At 43.5% G+C, this 13,299-nt stretch overlaps 1 protein-coding gene across 8 annotated transcripts in view; it reads right to left on the bottom strand.

Moving 5' to 3' along the window:
- Positions 1 to 262: 262 nt before the first annotated feature.
- ABL2 (ABL proto-oncogene 2, non-receptor tyrosine kinase) overlaps positions 263 to 13,299 on the bottom strand; it is a 108,712-nt gene continuing 95,675 nt past the window's right edge. For 4 of the 8 annotated variants that reach the window (XM_045048877.1, XM_045048875.1, XM_045048878.1 and 1 more), the window contains 7 exons: positions 12,863 to 13,040; positions 12,053 to 12,237; positions 10,606 to 10,758; positions 8,764 to 8,853; positions 5,810 to 5,983; positions 5,025 to 5,258; positions 263 to 4,715 (listed from right to left, as the gene is read on the bottom strand). In XM_045048877.1, coding sequence (XP_044904812.1) covers positions 3,535 to 4,715; positions 5,025 to 5,258; positions 5,810 to 5,983; positions 8,764 to 8,853; positions 10,606 to 10,758; positions 12,053 to 12,237; positions 12,863 to 13,040 — 2,195 coding nt within the window. In that variant the 3' untranslated portion in view covers positions 263 to 3,534. Of the gene's footprint in view, positions 5,259 to 5,809; positions 5,984 to 8,763; positions 8,854 to 10,605; positions 10,759 to 12,052; positions 12,238 to 12,862; positions 13,041 to 13,299 lie in introns of all 8 variants that reach the window. The other 4 variants (XM_045048873.1, XM_045048871.1, XM_045048874.1 and 1 more) reach the window with 1 other exon arrangement.

Raw genomic sequence — 13,299 nt, forward strand, 5'->3', positions numbered from 1 at the left:
TTAGCATTTATGGAGTGCTCATTATGTGCCAGGCACTCAAGCTAAGTATCTTACACACATTATCTCATTTAATCCTTACAAACAACCCTGAGGTAGTTACTATTATTATCCCTGTTTTCCAATGTGGAAACTAAGGCTCAGGAAGGTTAAATGACTTGCCTTCTAGACTGGCTTAGAGTCTCAACTCTTAATCACTATCTATACTGTATCCTTTAAAACTCAAAAGCTCCATGACTTTAGTTAAATAAACACAGACTGTGCCTTAGCAGTCAGCATGTTTTATTAACTGGGCACTATTTACTAGCCAATTTTCAATTGAACTGTAAGAAAAAATCTAATTTAACCCCCATAATTCGAGCTGGGAAAGGGTCTTACTATAATGACGTCAACGTATAGCGGTCATCTGGAAAAACACTGGATGAATTTCGTAGGGCCAATCTTTTTTAAGGCTAGATCTCTGAAATTCACAATGCAAGTCTGTAGGAAAATATACACACTTTAATATTACACAAAGCCTTTTAAGAAAATACTTCACGTAAAGCACAATCAAGATGTATTCTACACAAAACACTGCATTTTAATGTAAGAAATCTAAGCTGAAATCATATTATCTGTACATGAAAGGATCCAAGCTGTGACAGCCCAAAAGTATGCATATATATAACCACTTTAGAAAGTTTTCAACACCTTGAAGAAGGGCTCTCGCTCCCCTGCTTTACATTTAAACTTGATAATGTTTTTTAGTTTCTAGAAGCAGTTTTCTCTGCTGTGAACTGAAACTTTTAAATTTATGTAAGGTTATTTTTAAAACCTGGTCCTTTTCAATTAGAAAGAGGAACAAAATCTAAATTATACTTTCATAGTAAGTTGACAGTGCCTCTTTAACCTGAGCCCTGAGCCCACAACTCCTGAAGTCACACAGTTCAAGCACCGTGTGGATGGGGTGTGCTACAATAGTTAATGCTACTCCTGACAGTGTTGGGAAAAAGCAATCCATTTCATGAACTTGTCGAGCACCGACCGTAGGCAAGACAGAGCCAGGTGCTGCCCCTGAGTAAGACACAGTCCCCACCCTCAAGACTGTTCTGCGGTGAGGAAACCGGGGAGCTTACATACACTCAGTAGTGTTCCTCCAAGGCTTATTTTCAGAGCTCTCAAGGAAAGACCCCCTGCTTTAAAAAAAAATAAAATAAAATAAAAATCCCCTGAAAAAACAACTACATAATTAATCCCTCAACTTGCATCCCACAATGACGGATAAACTTAAAAAGCAGCATAATATTCTAAAGTTTTAGCTTTCCCTGCCCCACCCTTAAAAGGCTAACTGCTAAAACAATTTCAAGTGTGTGGAAATGACCGATGAAGGGGAGTGGCGACGAAAAAGGTGGGGGGACCGTGGGCCTCCATCCAGGCCACAGGGAACCCTGTCTTCACATCCAGCCACTACAAGAAGATGAGCCAGATCACCAGTTGCCTGCGCTGCACCTGCAGGTAACACACAGAAGGGGCTCACGCAAGCCAGCCAGGGAGGCCCAGGACTGTCTCCTCCCTCCTTACCCTTCTCGTGGCCTGGGCCTCCTTTGGAGCAGCCATAGTAAAAATCAAAGTTTTTTTCTTTCTAATGAAAACTAAACTTCCTCCTCGGTCAAAGATGACAAACTCTGTCCAAAACATAGTTTTTCCTCCTTAGTATTCTAGCCCAGTTAGCATACTCTCAGCAGTTCTAAATTTCCATTATCTGCCACTGAGCAAAGAGAATCAAAGACCATTCACCGTAACGACCCTGCACTGAAGCGGCTCTCAGGGGATAGCTATATACTTATTTGCAAAACACCCTTGAGAAGATGTATCATTACCTTCACTTAACAGATTAAGAGATGGGGCTGTGGCCTGACAGTGGACAGATCGCATAGCTAGGAAGAGAACTCACAGTTCATCAGTGTTCAATTCCTATCTTCCTAGGTTAATAACTCCTTTAGGAGGAAAAAAATTTATTCTCCGTGGGCGGGTGGGGGGGGGGGGGTGGTCATAAAGCTCTAAAACAAGAATGAAATGTTAATTAAAATTAGACCTGATATCAAGAATATTAACCTCTAATCAATTAGGTTCGGTACCATATGATCCTATTAGCTTCCATGATTATAACTCAATAGGGAAGGAACAGGCCTATTTTTCAAGGGCAAAACATATTGGAGGGTTAAGTCACTAGATTTTTAGGATTTAATCAGTGTTTCCTGGGAATGACCTGCCCCTTCAATTATGCATTCTGCAAATAGAGGTGAAATGACAAAATAAATATCAAAGAATAGTCCCAATATGATATTTATAAGCAAGCACAACAATGAGGGGGAGGGGGCATGTGAAAGGAGAAAAGCACGTGAGAGCAATCTGGGGTAATTCACCAGAAATCCACAGAGAGTGAGAGACTGTTTCTTCCTGCTCTCTACCTAGCCTGGCTCTAAGGTGATAAGGAAGGAGAAAGGTACAGAGAAACGGCCACTGGGACCAAGCCAACCTCTCCATTCAGTCACAGACCTCTGGCCCTGGCGGTTGAATTCCAAGAAGAGACCTCTCTCCTGGCATTTTAGCCGGAGAAGGAATACACAGCTGCTCAATCCCGTGGCGGGGGTGTCGGTGTGCAGGGACACTGTATCAGAAAAGGGTTCCCAAGAGAACCTGGTGACCGCTGTTTTCAAAACCAACTCTGGTTAATGCCCTGAATGCTGCCAGAGATGAAGGAAGACGGCCCGCCCAGCAGAGAGCAGAGAAGAAACCACTGAGGAGCCCCCTATGCCTGCTGTTGATAGACAGACGCCAACAAGCAGAAAGCCACCCGTGGTCCATGAGGAAGTGACATACTGGACTGGGAGAAGTGACTTCTCATTGGTGTGAAGCCACGAGGAGGAGGTCTCACTCTGACCACTTCCTAGCATCTGTTCTTCCTGCCCCGACTAATGCACCAATGGAAAACAGGACCGGAGCAGGCTCCAGCACCCGGGTCTGCAGCTCTTACTCCAGCAGTGACCTTGTGGAAAGAGCGGCTTCCAACAGCCTCGGCGAAACTTCTCTTGGTACATTCCCAACTTTCTCTTCTGTCCCACCCGATTCATTAGGTGAGCTGGAGCAGAATCGCCATTAGTACCTCCAGGGGCCCCAAGTCCATTCCCCTCCGTGTGGTGCAGAGCGAGAGCCAGAGCCAATCCACCGTGTTGGCGCCGTCCCGCGGCCTTGCCGGGAACAGCCTGTCACTCGCTTCTTCGTGGTGGGACCTGCACGCGTCCCCTGACGCACCAGCGCAGCTTCCACTCCCGTCTGCCGCTGCTCCGCCCCCGCCCGACTTCCCTGTCCTATGTGTCTGCTTTTTGTTATTTTTGAGATGAACCTGTAAACGTGAGAACTCAGAGATCTGAGGTACTTCACATAAACACACTCAAGTATCAGTCTTTCATTCTCTGAAAACAAGAACACAGGAAAACAAGCCCCTCTCCCTCTCCCCTCAGAAATGTGAGCACCTTCCCACTAGGCTAACAGTGGCTACCTCTGCACCACATCACTGATCTCCTGTACACATGACAATAAGTTATTAAGGACAGGGTTTGCCCCGGGCACGCCAGCAGCTGCTGAAGACACCTGCAGCTCCTGCAGGCTGAGTTCCAGTTTGCTCACAGCCTCTCGGAAGGCGAATTTGTTGCGAGTCTGGGGGATGCAGTCCACATAGCCTGAGCAGTAGTCGAGCAGCTGGTGTCCGGTGTCCACCAGCTGGCTGTTGGGCACGGGTTCCGTGATTGCACTGGACAGTAGGTCGGCACATTCCAGCAGGGCCTCCTTGCTGATTTTGTCTGCTGAGATTTTCTCAGCCGCCTGTTTGGTTTTTCTCAGAGCCACTTTAGTACCTGCTGTGCCATTAGCCATTTTGGCCGGCGAGATGGAAGAGGTGGGCAGAGGCACTTGAGGCGGAGGCATCGCTGGCCTCCCAGCTTTCCCACTGACGGGCACTGCCCCTGGAGCTGCCTTCTTCCCTCCTTCCGGTGTCTCTGACGTGGGCTGTCCTGCAGCGGGGGCGGTCGGCTCTTCCGTGGGGTCTGAGCACACGGACGGATGCTGCAGTAGTCTCATCACGGGTGGTGGGGGTGGGGCACACTTTGGTTTTACCCGTCGGGGTCGGTCCTTGTCTCCAGAGGATGTGACCTGATGCTCAGATAAGAGTTTGAATTTATTGCCCTGAGAGTCTGTGCCAATGAGCTGCACGTCAGCTGGAGTGTGCTTCAGAGTGGGTGATATGAGGACTGGCACTTTGTGGTTGTGAGTGGTCGGGAGGGCTGCTGCAGCCTTGGCCGGGGAAGACCAGCCTGTCTGCTCGCCGTCCTCTGGGACTCCAGCCATGCCAAGTCGCGCTCCGCCATTCCTCTCCTTGCTCTTTGGGGCAGCTGCCACTCCAGCCACCCCCACCCCCGGAGAGTCCTTCTCTGTAATGGCTGGATCCCCAGAGGGGGTTCTGAGAGGAAGAGCTGTGGCTCCTCTAGGCAAAAGTTTGGCTTTTGGTCTCTCCCTGCTTGGAGCAGCACCTTCCTCTGATTTTTTTGGAAGCATGTCATTGGCCCTGTCCACATTCTCTTCTGGCTGAGAAGAGGTGGACACTGTCCTTTCCAGCTGGAGTTTGGACCTCTGGCAGTTCCTGGGAAGGGTCATTGCCATCCTATCCTGCTCTGGAAGCCCTGAGGACATGGAAGATGTAGAGTTTGACCTTGGAAAAGGCTTGGAAGTGTCATCACTGGCTGTGGGTTTACCCGCTCGTAAGCCCAGTGTCTTTTTGATTAAGCGTGGTGTAAAGAAGCCTGTGATGCCAGACCACCCACCCCCAGCAGTGCCGCTGCCCCCGCCCCCACCGCCATCGTCATTACACAGGTTCCTCTGTGCAAAGCTCCCCCCATAGCACTTGGGTGGCACCAGATTCGCCTCTTGCTGGGCAGGAGTGAAAGAGAACCCATCAGCATGCTGTAGAGAAGCAACAGATGAGAAGTTACCCGTGAGTTCATATTTCTTGTGGGGTTGATTCTCCATTTCTCGGAAGGAGCTGCTGCGTTTAGGGGGTGTGGGAGCATTTCTCTTTTTCATGAAGGAGCTGAAGAAGCCTCCCTTCCTATCCCTGGTGAAGCATGTCTCTTTGGCATCTTCCAAGAGGCTGCTGGGTGACTTGTCTCTTTGTTTTCGAGGCAGTGCTGGGGACCCACTGGGGGCCTGTGCACCTCTAACGAACCCTGAAGAGAAATGGCCAATCACTAACGTGAAAGACAAAAAGTGACTCCATTACACTTGAAATACTAAGGTTTAATTTAATTGCAAGAGTTCTGTCGACATCTATTAGAAATCAGGTATTAGCAGGACTCAGAGGAAACTAATAAATACGTTACCGTTTCACATTGCTGAGTGTTCCCAATACAACATGGGAAATAAATAGGAAGCAATAACCTACTTTCTACCTCGGCATTCGTCTTTTCTCTAAATGCTATAGCACACCCTGGCCTCAACTATCAGGCTCAGGGAAGCAGTTTTTGCCAGAACTACACAGACGGTAATGGTCCGGAATTTGAGAGCTGAGAAAACGGAGGGGGAGGCAGAGCTGTATGGCGGACGGCAAGATGAGGACTAACAACGCCGGCACTGCAGAGCCCCGGACCAGAGCAGGAGCTAAAGCAGACGCCAGCCATTCTCTCCTCAGGGAACATGGACAGGAAAACGGAAATAAGGCATCATACCCCAAGGTTCTTGAAACAAGGCAGTTTAATTCTACCTGCCTAGGGATCCATACCTGGTGCTGAACTAGAGGCAGAATTTTCTGTGGCATCCTGTGTCCCTTCGATATTCTCCTTGTTCTCCACCTGTTTCTTCAGCGTTCGGGTCTTAGAAGGAAGTATAGGCAGTCGGGGCAGGTATGGAACAACAGACGAGGAGGAGGCAGCCCTCCCAAGCTCCTCAGCTACCTCTGTGAGGAAGACAAGGGGACTGATCAAAAACAATTTCATGACACAGAAAAGGAGGTTTTTGTTTCAGAAAAGGTATACAACGGAGGAAGAAGCTGGAGAAAAGAGCACTAAAATACACAAATGGAATCACAGAGCATGTACTTTTACGTCTGCCTTCTTTTGCTCAACATTGTGACGGCTGATTCCTCCATGCTGTTGCATGTAGCAGAGGCTCCCTCTCTCAAGTGTGAGCATACCAAATTAACCCATCCTTCTTCTGGTGGATATCTAGGTTGTTTCCAGTTTGGAGCCGGAAACGAGTATGCTGCTACCGACACCCTGCTACATGTCTTTTGCTTCAGAATTGTATGTACATCTGCTGGGTGTATACCTAGGAGCAGGACCGGTGGGTTACAGGGCGCACATCAATTCAGCTTTGCTGGGTCCTCTCAAACTCTCTCCCAAAATGGCTGTAGCAATCTATACCCCCACTAGCCTTGTATCAAAGTTCTGATTACTCTGCATGCTTGCCAAAGTTTGATATTATCAGGCTTTCTGTTTTTGATTTTGGCCATTCTGGTGTAGGTATGTAGTGGCATCTTACTGTTCTATTCCGGACTTCCCTGATGATGAGTAATGATGGTAAGCATGGATTCATATGCTTTCATATTTTGGATATCCTTGTTTACTGAGTGCTTGTTCAGAGGCTTAATAAAGCAGATTTCTGCACTTAGTTTTTACATTGCACCTTGCACCAAGAAGGAGGGTGGACACATTTCATGTCATGCTGCATTTCATTCATAAAACAAATGAGGCTCCTGAAAAAGCATTCACTGTATCAGTAAGCCTCGGCTCATTCAACGTGGCTATGCGTTTTTGGGGCTTCTGCTGGGGCAAAGACATACTTTACTATTCACCCCTTAACAAAAATGAAGCAAGCAGGACTGATTAAACTGTGAAATATTGGGATTTTTTTTTTTAATAACATTTTGGTGTAACTATTTAAAAAATCAACTCCCCCACAAGAAGGGGCACACGGCATATAACCCAAGTCATGCCAGCGAGACTTTTCTTACGCTGCTGCCTGCAGCTGGGAGACAGACCTTAGCTGTGAAGATATGACCTCGAGGAGGCTAGCAACTGTGTCCCATACCTATTGGAAGATTCTGAGGATGAGATCAACCTAGAAGCAAAAGTAAAGTGATACTGCGTGGGAGAGGCTGTGAGAAGGAGGAAGTCCTGAAGCTACTTGATTCTGTGGCTTCTACTGACTCTGAATGCTACCTCCTTTCCCATGGTTTGAGCCAATAAATCCTCCCTTTACTGCTTAAGAAAGTTTGAGTTAGGTTTCCTCCACTCACAACTAACTAATGAATACAACTTTTTAAGGTAGGAACTGTGTCTTAGCTCTGTGTCTTCAGTATATGCTAGCCACAGATTAAATGCTATGATTAATAAAATGTGGATTAAAAGAATCTTAAATTTCTGGTTTAGCAACTCTCAACTGCAGTTAGCTTCAAAAATTGATAATGGTTGATTTTCCATAAGGATATAACATTTTCAAAGGAAACAGAACTATGTAACTAAGGATGCAACAGAAATTAGAAGGCGACACAAAAGCACCAAAGAAATAGAGCCTATGACTTCTACCACTTCAACTCCACATGAAGGAAAGCACACAGAGGAAGGAGAGAGCTGGCCAAGGAGCTGCTCAGTGTGGCCCAAAGGGCTGCCTGTATGCTCTGTGATGTATGTGCACAAGCTTCAGCTTACAAAGGAGTAGGATGAAAATACTTTGCTTTCAACCTCAGTATTTACTTTTCCCTTTGATTTTATCTGAAATGATAACTCACTAATGGAAGAAGACAAAATTCAACTTGCCTGATTTCCTCTTCTAATATTTTGAAACCTGAACTTCAGTAGTGAGCTCTATGTTCAATTATGAAGGAAAGGAAAAATCTGAAAAATGTACGAAATTCTGGAGCTATACTGAAAAACCTAGTAAGAACACATAACTAAGAATTCTATGTTTTTAGCTCTCTAGGAATAGCTTCACTATATAACAAGTGTTTACTGTTTGACTCTTGCATGTAATTTTAGAAGCACTGTAATACCAAAGCAGGAAACTGCCTGTATGTATGTATGTATGTATGTACCCATACACTTGTTTTTCAGATAAGAAAAGGGCTCTGTTCATAGCTTAACATGCTCATTTTAAAGTATTCTCCATGTCAACATATTTAAAAATGTCATTTTAAACATTCAATTATAAGCATATAGTAATTAACAGCCCACTGGATTTTTAAATTGTTCTTAATTTTTCAATATTATAAACTATACATCCTTGTAGCTAAATCTTTATTCATACTCTTATTTATTTCCTTAAGATCTACTCCCAGAAAATAACTTTCTGGATATTGGGAGGTTTTTTTGTTTGTTTATTTATTTTGAGAGAGACAGAGAGAGAGGGAGAGCAAAAGCAGAGACAGAGAGAGGTAGAGAGAGAGAATGTAGGGCTTGAACTCACGAGCCACAAGACCATAACCTACCTGAGACGAAATCAAGACTCGGACACTTAACCAAGTGAGCCACCCAGATGCCCCCAAATTTCAATATTAAAAATGAGCTAGAGACATAAAAACACATTTAAAGAAAGCAAAACAAGAATAACAGAGGCCACGAATTAATTCAGTATCCTGAAATGGAGTCCCAAACTGCAGGAGTCTATAATTTTTAATGTTATTACCACCCCTACCACCACCCATGACTGGCCACCAACAGTGAATCACCAGATTCTCACCTTCAGAAATGCTGGAGTCATGGAACATGGTTTCAAAAGCCTGATGTGTTTCAGCAAAAGACGGCCTGTCGGCAGGGCTCCACTTCCAGCCTATGTAACAAAAGAAGGAACTAGTGAAAGCTCTTTATAAATTAACCATCCAGTGGCACACCTGAGAGGGAGTGCTGTGCATCATGGAAACAGCAGAGGCATAGCATGTTCACAGGTGTAGTGAGCCCACATCCTAGGGCTGGTCCTTCCATGTAGCCTTGGCTTCTGTCCTTTCTACTACAGGGATAAAGAGCGGTGGGGAGATGGTTTCTAAAATGGAAAGTTTTCTTCTACTGGAAAAATGAAAAAAGTAAAACCTGTCTTCAAACTCATTCTAACCTTAAAATCAGCTATCCATATTCACAAATATAATAGGCCATCAGAAAGGAGGAACTTAGAGTCCACTTTGACAAAAACAGGACAGTAAGGAAAATAACAAGACTTATGCTTAAACACAAATGCAATTCATTACTCACCTTCCAGCTCTCTCATCTGTAGGAAGTCAGAGGCTTCTGTTTACTCATCAGAGGTTACTTTCAGGTATTCTCCAGTCTTTAGGAATCGTTTTTATCTAGTTGAAAGCAGCCTTCCTCTATCTAATCTCCAAACCCAAGTGCTTATTATCCTATTAAATATGCAAGTGGGCCATGGAAAACTATTCTCAGGATTCCAATTAAGACACAATGATTGGTGGAAATGCAAACTGGTGCAGCCACTCTAGGAAAACAGTATGGAGCTCCTCAAAAAATTAAAAATAGAACTACCCTACGACTCAGCAATTGCACTACTAGGTGTTTATCCAAGGGATACAGGTGTGCTGTTTTGAAGGGGCACATGCACCCCAATGTTTATAGCAGCACTATCGACAATAGTCAAAGTATGGAAAGAGCCCAAAAGTCCAATGACGGATGAATGGATGTGGTGTATATATATATATATATATATATATATATATATATATATATATACACAATGGAGTATTACTCGGCAATCAAAAAGAATGGAATCTTGCCATTTGCGACTATGTGGATGGAACTGGACGGTAGTATGCTAAGTGAAATTAGTCAGAGAAAGACAAAAATCATAGGACTTCACTCATATGAGGACTTTAAGAGACAAAACAGATGAACATAAGGGAAAGGAAACAAAAATAATGTAAAAACAGGGAGGGGACAAAAACCTAAGAGACTCTCAAATAGGGAGAACAAACAGGGTTACTGGAGGGGTTGTGGGAGGGGGGATGGGCTAAATGGGGAAGGGGCATTAAGGAATCTATTCCTGAAATCATTGTTGCACTATATGCTAACTAACCTGGATGTTAATTTAAAAAATAAATTAAATAAAAATTAAAAAAAAAAAAGACACAATGGTTGGGCCTTCTGGGTGGCTGAGTTGGTTAAGCATCTGACTCTTGATTTCGGATCAGGTCACGATCTCAGGGTTGTGATATCGAGCCCCACATTGATTGGGCTCTGCACTGAGCACAGAGCCTGCTTGGTATTCTATCTCTCTTCTCTGCCCCTCCTCCCACGCTCCCTCCCTCCCTCCCTCCAAGATAGATAGATAGATAGATAGATAGATAGATAGATAGATAAATTCTCTTAAAAAAAAAACAAAACCTCAATGGTTTGTCATATATGCCAACTAGCTGATAAATGACCAACTCTTTATATGCCATGAGGTTGGTCACTCTAACAATACTGAGAGGAAAACTATTTCTTAGTATCACTAAGAATCACTGCCTTAACCTTTAAAATCACTGCCTTAACCTTTAAAAATTAAAAAAAAAAAAAAAAAAAGAAAACCACTCACATGCTCTCATAAGTTCATAAACCTTAGGGGGGCATCCTTCAGGTTGTTCCATTCGATATCCTTTTTCCAGTAGATCATAGACCTGAGACAGGTCAATACCTGGATATGGTGACATTCCATATGTAGCAATTTCCCACAGCAGTACCCCAAAAGCTGCATAAGGGATAAAAGAAATAAAAAGCTGCATGTTTCTTCTCTGATTTGTTATTTATTATGTACCATCAGGTAACTTCTCTTTCAAATTCTGCATGACATTCACACTGTTACATTAGTATACTCTTCTAATTCTTCTAGCATTCTGATTCTTACAGCTGAATTTGTCCTTCTAAGATATTTGCCACAAGAATGCTTCAGGTATAACCTCAAGACTTTTATTTAGATCTCCTTTACTGCAGTGAGGGAGAATAAATTATGATCATAAAAAGCCTAGGTCATAACTGAACTAGTCTTAGAACAATTTATGATCTATTTAATGAGTTTCAGTTTTTAGATCAGCTAATATTAGGGGAGTAAAATAAAAATGGATTCATTTAAAATCAGAAAAAAAATTACGCTAGAAAAAAAAAAACTGCTGGACTGGGTCACAGGTTATTTCTGAGTTTGAGATTCCTGATAAAAAGTCACTTCGTCTCGGTTGCAGATAAAAAGTGACAACTATTTCTGCTGGCCTACAACCCAAATTTCTAGACTTGTTCAGTCCACTGAGCATCCACTAAATCAGAATTCTTTTCAGTGGAACAGAAACAAGATGAGTTACAAGAGCAAATTCTAGATGCAATTCCATCACGCTTCCTTGAAAAGAGAAGGCGACTCTGCGGCATGATACTCTGGAAATAAGCAATAAAATCTAATAAGGAAAACAGGAAACTTTACAGAGAAAGGATCAGTAAAATCCAATGCAGTCCAAGATCTAGACTGTGAGCTCTTTGAAAGGACTTTTTTTTTTCACTTTCTTCTTTACACTTTTTAAAAATTTATTTAATTTAAGTAGGCTCCACACCCAATGTGGGGCTCGAACCCCTTTCTCTACCCTTCTTTCTATGCTAAGTACCTAGCACAATGCCTGGCAGACAGTAGAGATTTAATAAATGCTTGCTGAATGACTGATAAAGGATGGGGGTAAGGCAGAGTTTACTGGTCACATAAAAGAGAAATTCTGAAGAATTAAAGAACATTTATAAAAAAATAAAATGACAGGGGAGCCTGGTAGGCTCAGTCGTTTAAGCTTCCGGCTCTTGATTTCGGCTGAGGTCATGCATGATCTCCCGGTTTGGGAGTTCAAGTCCTGTGTCAGCCTCTGTGCTGTCAGTGTGGAGTCTGCTTAGTATTCTGTCTCTCCCTCTCTTTCCGCCCCACCCCTGCATGCAACATCTCTCTCTCAAAATAAACCTAAAAAAAAAAAAAAAAAAAAAAAAAAGACACAGAAAAAGTCCCTTCCAAACCTTACCCCAAACGTCAGATTTAATTGAGAAGGTATTGTAGGCAAGACTCTCTGGTGCTGTCCATTTAATAGGAAATTTGGCTCCCGCATGAGCAGTGTAGGTGTCTCCAGTCATCAGTCTACTTAAGCCAAAGTCAGCCACTTTTACCACATGGTTTTCTCCCACTAGGCAGTTACGGGCTGCAAGATCTCTGTGGGAAAGAGAACCCTAATGTGATTCCACTCAGACAGTGAGGAAAATGGTCACGAACACATACTCTATTCTTAGTTCTTTGTGCTACAAGCAGAGTTGATAAGTCTGTGCTGACAGATATGGTAGTATTTTATGATAGCTGCTAACATGGTAGAAAGCCGCTAATTATCCACCACTTGGAGAGTAGTCATCAAGAGGCAGTTATGTGATACTAGAAGAAAGCAGACTTCAGAAAATGGGTTCCTATTTGTAAGTACACTGGGCTAGGTTTCAGAGGTGAGCAAAGATGCTTTTCTACAAGGCTTTAAGTTCTTAACGGAGACGGAAAGCTTTTTTTAAAATTAAGCCATTAGATGGAGCAAAAGGCTCTTGGATATAATCCTGGGCAAAATAAAGAGCATTCTGTTTTGAGAACGGCAAAGGCTCCTCATTAATACTTTAGCCAGAATACAGTAGGTTTATAAGATGGAAATGATATTATAGTGGGTGGGTCCTGTGAAAGAGAAAATTGCTTCCTTGGGTCATCTGGAAATTCCAGGAAGGTCCTCACATTCTTCTCTTCATTTGCACATCAAGCAAGGTAGCTTCACGGTTAGAAATAGCAATGATTGGGCTTTACACACCTATGGATGAAATTCTTCTTCTCTAAATACTCCATTGCAGAAGAGATCTGAGTGGCCATATAGAGCAGTACGACTGCAGTCACTTCGTCTCGGTTGCACTCTCGGAGATAATCAAGCAAGTTGCCGTAGGGCATGTACTCAGTCACGATGTAAAACGGTGGCTCCAAAGTACACACACCTGATAGTTCAAGAACAGAGCTTGTTTTATTAGTATGGATTCAAAAATTCCACACCACTTCGTCAAGAATAGTTGGCAAATTTTAAAGTCTAGTTCAGCAGTAATCTTTTCCCTTCTTGCCACCACATTCTCTGAAAGTAACACAGCAAAGATAAGCTGCTGGTTGAGAAGGGAGTCTCAGCTTCCACTACATCATTCTCTGGAAATCCACATGCATTTGAGCATTTGCCTGTTTGGGCAAAAGCAGAGTTACTTACAT

The sequence above is a fragment of the Felis catus genome, chromosome F1 (genome assembly GCF_018350175.1).
Source record: "Felis catus isolate Fca126 chromosome F1, F.catus_Fca126_mat1.0, whole genome shotgun sequence".
Lineage (NCBI taxonomy): Eukaryota > Metazoa > Chordata > Mammalia > Carnivora > Felidae > Felis > Felis catus.